The sequence below is a fragment of the Nipponia nippon genome, unplaced genomic scaffold (assembly GCF_047370975.1).
Source record: "Nipponia nippon isolate SJK-2023a ecotype South Korea unplaced genomic scaffold, ASM4737097v1 scaffold_1, whole genome shotgun sequence".
Lineage (NCBI taxonomy): Eukaryota > Metazoa > Chordata > Aves > Pelecaniformes > Threskiornithidae > Nipponia > Nipponia nippon.
In genome coordinates this window covers 43,183,434-43,191,423 of record NW_028262290.1, presented here as the reverse complement: position 1 = coordinate 43,191,423, position 7,990 = coordinate 43,183,434, and the positions used below count along the sequence as shown (strand labels likewise).

At 58.2% G+C, this 7,990-nt stretch overlaps 1 protein-coding gene across 1 annotated transcript; it reads left to right on the top strand.

Annotated features, from left to right (window-relative positions):
- Window positions 1-5,051: 5,051 nt before the first annotated feature.
- On the top strand, window positions 5,052-6,869 carry SOX17 (SRY-box transcription factor 17). Its single transcript, XM_087735663.1, has 2 exons — window positions 5,052-5,397; window positions 5,700-6,869. Exons 1-2 carry the CDS (start codon window positions 5,100-5,102, stop codon window positions 6,635-6,637), a joined length of 1,236 nt encoding a protein of 411 aa, XP_087591789.1. The 5' UTR covers window positions 5,052-5,099; the 3' UTR covers window positions 6,638-6,869.
- Window positions 6,870-7,990: the final 1,121 nt, after the last annotated feature.

The following is a 7,990-nucleotide window of genomic DNA, read 5'->3' as shown; positions in this document are numbered from 1 at the left end:
ATCGTCAGTGACTGCGAATAAATTGTATTAAATAAGTATATAGGTTTGGGGAACAGGGTTGGCCAGCATAGCAGTCCTGGGTGCCAAACAGTGTGTGGTGCTGATGTATAGGCAGATCTTACAACAACCCTTTGCACAGAGCTTTTACAGACTCAAATCTAAGGAGCATTATTTTCCTGTATGTATCCAGATGTGTAGCTTTTTTTTTTTTTTTTCCCCCTTCCTGTGAGAAGAACTGTCTGAATCTTCTTCAGCATGTCTAAAACGTGGCAGGTTCATGCACTGCCAATATACTTGGAGCAAAATTTTCCGAAGCTCTGTCCAAGCCCTGTGTTCCGTAGAGCATGTCTTGACTTGTCTGATTCTGAATGATACACACCCAAATCTGCCCTACAGGGTAGGGTACCTTCCTCACGTCCCATGAGGGCCCATGACAATCGGGTATTAAAAGAAGGACCCCAAACTGATTAATTATCTTTTCGCGAGTGTTTTCCAGGGTACGGTTCTGGCGGTCAGGTGGTGGAAGGGGTTGCTCCCTGCCTCGGGAGGCTGTGAGGAGGCTGCAAGCGGTTGCCACAGGCCGAGCTGCCTCAGGGCCTCTTTGCCCTGCTGAGCTCTTCACGCGGAATCGGGCTTTGCCACTGCCACCCCGGTCCCGGCACTGCACCCAGGGCAGTCCGCTCCCTGGAAACCGCATCTGCTCTTCCCTTAGCGCTTCTGGTTTGCTCCTCGTTTCACCAAAAAGGCGGGGTGAGATCTTTAAACACCTCTCTAACCTTGCCAAAACAGCTGCTCTCCCGTTAAACAAGAGCATCATCTGGGCAGCGCCTTCAGGCCCCTTCCCACAGGGACAGTGAGTGCTCTGTGCAGCTCCCTCAGGCCACTTGTGCCCGAGAGGTATTCAGCTCTTCTTTTTTTGTCCCTTTCTTACCAGTTTGTCAGGTTGCAAGAGGTCCATAGTCAGATTTCGATTTTTCCTAACACAGCCAAGCTCCTTAGGTGGCTGTCGCACTGCAATAGGAGGAGTTTTCTTCCTTCTTCCTTTTTTGTGTGTGTGTGTATATGTGCACTCTCTATTCCTTAGGTAAATCGGTAGAACAGTATGTAGGCCTAGTCCGACAGAAAGAGGCTTCAGACAAAGGTGCTGAATTAAAACCAGCTCAAGGTTTGTCTATACAGGGCAGGTGGCAGGGAGAAGTCAGGAACGGAGAACAAAAACACGCTCGCTAGTGGACAGTAGCTGGGACTGGAAATGTCAGGAGGCAGTGGTCTTGTGCTCTGAAAAAACAACCTTAACCTAGCGGCTTTCTGTCCGTTTCTGGTAGCTTTATGCTTTTCGCATTAGAAAAAGAGTAATCTGTAGAAGATGTTAGCAGCAATTTCTCCTTGCTGCAGAATTTCTCCTTGTAGACAACTTTTATGTATTTACGTGGCAACCGTATTCTTGTTTTGGAATAAATACCTCTCCCATCTCCCCCACTGTTCACATTGCCTGTGAAGGACATAAATAAACCCCTGCTTTTGGCACACAAAGGAAGGTGTACTGAAAACCGCAGCCAGCCACACCGGAGTGGGCCATGACACCGGTGCAGACACCACGGGGACACCTAGCACGGGCGACAGCGACAGCGACAGCGACAGGGCGTTTGCAACCTTGTGACACGCCTAAACGAAAGCAGCACGGGGCCGAAGCGGCTGGGCGGGCCAGAGGGGGCTGCCTCGGGTCCCCAGCGTTAGGACAACCGAGGGATTGCTGTCCTTCCCCTCCCGGGACCCCTCGCCCATGTCCCCCCAGGCTCTGCCTGCGGCTCGGTGGGCCCCGCTGTCCGAGAGCCCGCTGCGAGGCCGGGGCCCCGCCACCGTCCTCCGGGCTTTGCTCTCCCTTGCGACCTGCTGCCAAACGCGGCTGCAATTGCCCAACGATTCAAATAGGACGGAAAACCAGTGCAACTATCTTATCTCCTCGGGTTCTTTACTTAGATATTAGTGTGCATCAGGGCCTGACAGTGGTTAACTCTCTCCGTATTGCTGCACCGAGTAGCTTGTGTTACGGAGAGGTCTGTAAATTCCAGTACTTACATACCCACATAGGCTTAAGGTTAAACAGAGAATTCATGTGTTGACTAATTAAATGCCTGCAAGATCAGAGCTCGATCGCCCTGCTTCAGCTTCCCGTCTACAAAACGAGGACAGTTTCTTTCACCTTCCGTGTGTTTGAACAGAGGCTCTTAAATACGGCAACTGTCTCTGCATGTAACGCAGGGCACCGAGCAGTCGAGGCTTCTCTCAGACTGCTACTTTGATACTTTAAGCGTAGGTGTTTCACCCTGAACGCCTTACTCGGGAGCTCACAGGAGGTCCGTGACATAAAGAGATTTCAACTAAGATGTGAATCCTGTCCCAGAGCAAGAGCAGCTATGTAATTTTCCTCGCTCCTCTTGTGGCAGCTGAGTGACTTCTCTCCAGTTCGGATGCTGCTGAATTTATCCTCGGTTTTATTCATTGGGCTGGAAAAAAAACCCAAAGCCCACACCTTTTGAAGAAAAAACCCCAAACTGGTTGTCAGCGGGAATAAGCTGTTTCTACCTTGTAAACCGACAGGTTATGAGGGTGTCGGCACTGGTGTAGGCAAGGGGTGAGTTACTTGTTTCCCCTGCCTGCTCCGAGCGCGGCGCGGAGCCACCCGGGCCCCGCGGCTGTCGGCACCGGGGATCTGTTCTCACTCCGGATCGCCGGGTCCATCGGCGCTTGTGGCGTCCCAAGACTGAAGACCGGGTGGAATTCCATGTTTGCAACATATTACTTGTGAAACTCGTTTCAAAGCCACACTTGCTTGGAGGAGTAGGTGATTTATTTGCCGCCTCTCCTAGTGTCCTTTCTTTATGCTGCCGAATCTCTGTTTTTGGCGCTGGGCAATCATTAGTGCTCAGGGGAGCTGCTGATGGCGATGATGATGAGTCGAGCGGCTTTATGCGACGAGCCCTATGAACTCACGCTGTCCAGTTTTTGCGTGTTGTGAATGAATTGCGTGACGTGACCCCAGCTCGCCGGCCGCTGCTTTGACCCGCCCGGCTATGGTTTGACCCGGCTGACCCGTTTCGGGTCTGCCGAAGAAAACCCGCAGCATGCTCGTGAGGCGGCGTGTCCCCTCCCCAAACAGTCGGCGCCCGTCTCTCCAGCGAGCTCCGGGCAGGGACAGCGGGCGCCAGTTCCCAGGATAACCGGGCCGCGTCGGAAGGCGCAGCCTGCGGGTGGGGGATCCACGGGGCGACAGGGCCCCGCGGTGGCCCCTCTGTCCCGCCGCCCAGCAGCACGAACGGCGGGCACCGGGGCGGGCACGAAGGGGTGAAATCAGAGGACGGGGCCGCCGCGCAGGCGGCCGAGGAGAGCAGCGGTGCGGCTGCGGGCTCGGAAAGAAACGCGGGGTTACAAGACAGGTCCTGTCCCCCCCCCCCGTCCCTGTCCTGCAGGATGGCAAATTTTTCCCTAAAAATCGACTCCCAGTTGCAGCAGGGAACGGGGCGTATTTCTATACTGGGGAAATTTAAAATAGACGTGTGTGTGTGTCTGTGTCTGTGTCTGTGTCTGTGTGTGTGTCAAAAAATGGAGCGGAGAAGCTATTCTTTCCTGCAGTTTAAGGGGTTTTAATGTAAATACATTCACCTCATTTCTGTCCGAACGGACTTGTGTCAAACTTAAGTGGACATCATTATCATCATTATCATTAAATGGCCGCTTAATCGTTCCTCGGCCCCCTCCCAGCCTGCAGGCGTTTATATTCGCTTTCCCGCGCTCCCAGTCCCACACCGCAGGTGGAAGACGAGGGACTGAGCAACTCCCCTCAGCGCTGCTCTGCGTTAAGAACTACACCAAAGTATGTCGTCGCGACTTCGAGCGAAACACGAACACAGAGGCACCGGGCAAGGAATCGTAAGATGCCTTAAAAACTTGCCGTGTGGGTCGGCGGAGAGAAGGCGGGGGTTCCCCGAGGGCAGCGAGCCGCGGGCGCTGCTCCCACCCCCGCCGCCCGCCCGGAGCCGCCGCCCCGCCCCGGCGGCAGCTCCGCCCGCGGCCCCGCCGCGCACCCGGCGGGGGCAGCCCGGCAGGGGGAAAACAGGCGTTATCCTTACCGGCCGGCAAGCTTAATTAATGAGGGCACGATTTAGTCAGTATTCCCCCCCCCGCCGCCCCCGTAGCTGCACAGGCTTTTTATTTAAATAAGAAGCTGTAATTTCATGTAGAAAGGCACGGATGATTTCGGCTTGTGCGGTTGCCCTGCATAACAAAATGGTCCGACACATGCACTCCAGGCCATGCCAAGGGTGCAGATCGCCCGGCTGCTCGTTTACGGGCAAACTTGTTACGCATTCGCCCTGCATGAAGTATGGAACGAGTACAGTACGTTCCGCGGTACGCAATGAAATATAGATGGGGTTATTGGTACGACTGAAAATACGATCAAATACTAGAAAGCTTAAAATGGGAGAGTTGTTACAGCTGATGAGCACGTCCCATCTATCAGGACAAGGCTCACAGTGACGGCAGTCGGACAGTAATAACAATAATTCGCAAAAAGCCCAAATGAGCTTTTTAGGAAAAAACCCACAGAATTGTCTTCACCGCCTTTCTAAATACGCCGGTGAACTTCCGAGGGTCGGCTTCATTTTGAACACGCCGTGACCTAATGAAACCAACTTGCCAAGGAGGCAGCGCGAAGGGCGGGGGGCAGGAGGCTCCCGCGGAGCGGCGGCGGTGGCAGCCAGGTGGGACGGAGAAACCCCTCCCGGGCGCGGAGCCACGCCGCGGCGGCTGGGAGCGCGGACGCGCCGAAGCGCCTCCGCGCCTCACCGCGGGGCAGCCGGTTGCGGGGGGAGCGGGAGCCGCTCGGGCCCCGCGCCCCGCTCAGGTGCCGGGCGGAGCCCCGGGGCCGCCCCGCGCCCCAGCGGGAGCCGCCGCCACCGTCCGGCGGCGCGCCCGCCCCCGCGGCCCCATTGGCCGCGCCGCAGCTCAAATAGGGCCGGGCGGCGGCGGCCGGCAGCGGCGAGCGGGGCCCGAGCGCCGAGCCCGTGGCGCGGCCCCGCCGGAGCCGTCGGCCCGAGATGAGCAGCCCCGATGCGGGCTACGCCAGCAGCGACGACCAGGCGCAGGGGCGGCGCTCGCTGCCCACCATGATGCCGGCCGTGGGCCCCTGCCCGTGGGCAGAGTCGCTGAGCCCGCTGGGCGAGGCGAAGGCGAAGGGCGAGGCGGCGCCGTCGGGGGCGGCGGGCGGCCGGAGCAAGAGCGAGGCGCGGATCCGGCGGCCCATGAACGCCTTCATGGTGTGGGCGAAGGACGAGCGCAAGCGGCTGGCGCAGCAGAACCCGGACCTGCACAACGCCGAGCTCAGCAAGATGCTGGGTGAGCGCGGGGGGTGCGGGTGGGTGACGGTGGCCCGGGGGCCCCGGCGGGCGGGGGGTCGCAGGGTCCGGGGGGTGGCAGGGTCCCGGCGGGCGGGCCTCGGGGCCCGGGCTGCGGGCGGGGGGACCCGTGGGCCGGCGGGCTTGGGGGTCCCGGCGTGCCCGGGGTCCCGGCGTGCCCGGGGCGGCGGCGGGCGGGTCGGAGGGCGAGGAGCCCGCGGCCGGGCGGGGCTGGGGGGCCGGGCGGCGTCGGCGTCGGGGCCCGCCGGTGGGCGTGCGGTCTGACGGTGCTGGTGGGCGCAGGTAAATCGTGGAAGGCGCTGTCGCTGGCGGAGAAGCGCCCGTTCGTGGAGGAGGCGGAGCGGCTGCGGGTGCAGCACATGCAGGACCACCCCAACTACAAGTACCGGCCGCGGCGGCGGAAGCAGGTGAAGCGCCTGAAGCGGGTGGAGAGCGGCTTCCTGCAGCACGGCCTGGCGGAGGCGGCGGGGCCCGGGCTGGGCGGCGAGGCCGGCGGCGGCGGCGGCGGCGGCGGCAGGATGTGCGTGGAGGGCCTGGGCCTGCCCTACGGCGAGCAGGGCTACGCGGCGGCGGGCGCGGGCCACTACCGGGACTGTCCGCCGCTGGGCGCCGGCTTCGACGGCTACGGGCTGCCGACGCCGGACCCGTCGCCGCTGGACGCGGCGGAGAGCGAGGCGCCCTTCTTGGCGGCGGGGCTGCAGGAGGAGTGCGCGCTGGTGCCCTACGGCTACGCCCCGCACCCGGCGGCCGAGTACCCGCCGGCGGCGGGCGAGAGCCCGGCGGGGGCCGCGCTGCGGCGGCACCTGCCGCCCGGCGAGGCGCTGGGGCCGGGCGGCTCGCTGCAGGGGCTGCTGGGCTGCCCGGCGCCGCTGCACGCCTACTACGGGCAGGCGTGCCAGCCGCCGGGCCCGGGGCGCGGCCCGCCGCTGCCGCCGGCGCTGCCGCTGCCGCCGGGGGCGGTGGGGCAGCCGTCGCCGCCGCCCGAGGCGGCGCCGTGCCGGGAGGCGCTGGAGCACTTGCCGCCGGAGGAGCTGCTGGGCGAGGTGGACCGCAGCGAGTTCGAGCAGTACCTGCGCTTCGCCTGCAAGGCCGAGCTGGGGCTGCCCTTCGCGGGCCACGACGCCGCCGGGCTGCCGGCGCCCGAGGGCGCGGGTCCCGTCTCCTCGGCCGTGTCGGACGCCAGCAGCGCCGTCTACTACTGCGGCTACCCCGACGTGTGAGGGACTCGCTCGGGGGCGCGCCACGGACTGGCAGGGAGGCGCCCGGCCCCCCTCCTATTTATGTAATTTATTTGATTCTTACCGGGAGAGTGTCTCAAACCCCGTCTGGGCGGGAATATGCACATTAAAAGCATGGTTCAAACTGTTTTTCGACTGGTGTGTCGGCATGTTTACATCTTTTTCATGTCCATGCCCCAAATGATCGTTATTCTTGGCACTTCAGCACCGTTACTTGTTTGCCCAGAACACGTTTTTAGTAGCTGTTTTTAACTATACTTTATTTATCCTTTTTTTTTGTACTTCAGGAAAATAAATTTATGTACAGCTGTTTCTGTCATTCTTCTTGGTCTTATGGTCCTTTAGGGAGACCAATCGAAAGTTAAATCAGTCATGCCCTAAGGTGGAGTAAAGCAAATGCAGATACAGTGTGACGCCTTCTTTCACCATGACAATGGCTCTGAGAGCTCTCCAGGACCAAAGAAGTTTGTTCCCAGGTGTGGCTGTATTCCTGTTACACAGCTGAATGGCTACGTCCCTGCTGCTGTCTGTGTCTTGGAGTACAGAATGTGTGACTGTACTTAACTGTTTTTTGTAGATTTTTTTCTGGCTTGTACGTGCCAACTGGAATTTGCAGTTGTCATTAATGCATTGGGAAAAAGCTCCTCCCTGAAACTATAGTCTCTATAACAAACGAAGCTAGGTAAGTTTGAGATACTAATTTTACAGTGTGCCTCGAAGCCCATTGGATTTGGATACTTGTAGATGTGAAGGTGATTTTGCTTTACATAGTGATTTCTGTTTGAACCAAATGATTCCCAAATAGCATTGGTACTGTATTTACAAATTCTTTCTGCCACCTACCTTCAAGTATGTTTAGGCCATTTTGTGTCCTGGGGGTCAGGCTTAGATCAGTAAGGAGAAAAAACAAATTAGCCCAAACGCTCATCTCAGTTGCTCTCAGTTGACTGCCAGTATCAATTAACCAGTTTTTTTTAGCATGTTCAGCTGTACTGCTCTGTGACATTTCTGCCAGCGCAAGAGTACAACTACATCTCATTCTCATCATAACACTGTTGGGTAAGCATAAAGCTAACAACTAAATGGAAAATCTGAGCTTACTTTAGTTGCGGGCATTTAGTTGCACATTGAGTTGCAATCTGTACCACATTCAACATCACCTAAGTATAATACTTAGGCATTTGGGCTATTTATTAGAGGTGGGCGCTAATTTTGGAACAGGAACATAATTTAACTGCTGTATTGGTTCAAGCATAAGACAAATACTTTTGTACTTTCTCAGTTACGTGTAGTGTGGTTAACAGCTTCCCTTGTGTGCCCTGGGTACCCAGCTGG

Coding starts and splice junctions, on each gene's coding strand:
- SOX17 (XM_087735663.1), top strand. CDS start 5,100: ATGAGCAGCCCCGATGCGGGCTACGCCAGCAGCGACGACCAGGCGCAG. Junction 5,398..5,699: donor CGAGCTCAGCAAGATGCTGG/GTGAGCGCGGGG, acceptor TGGTGGGCGCAG/GTAAATCGTGGAAGGCGCTG.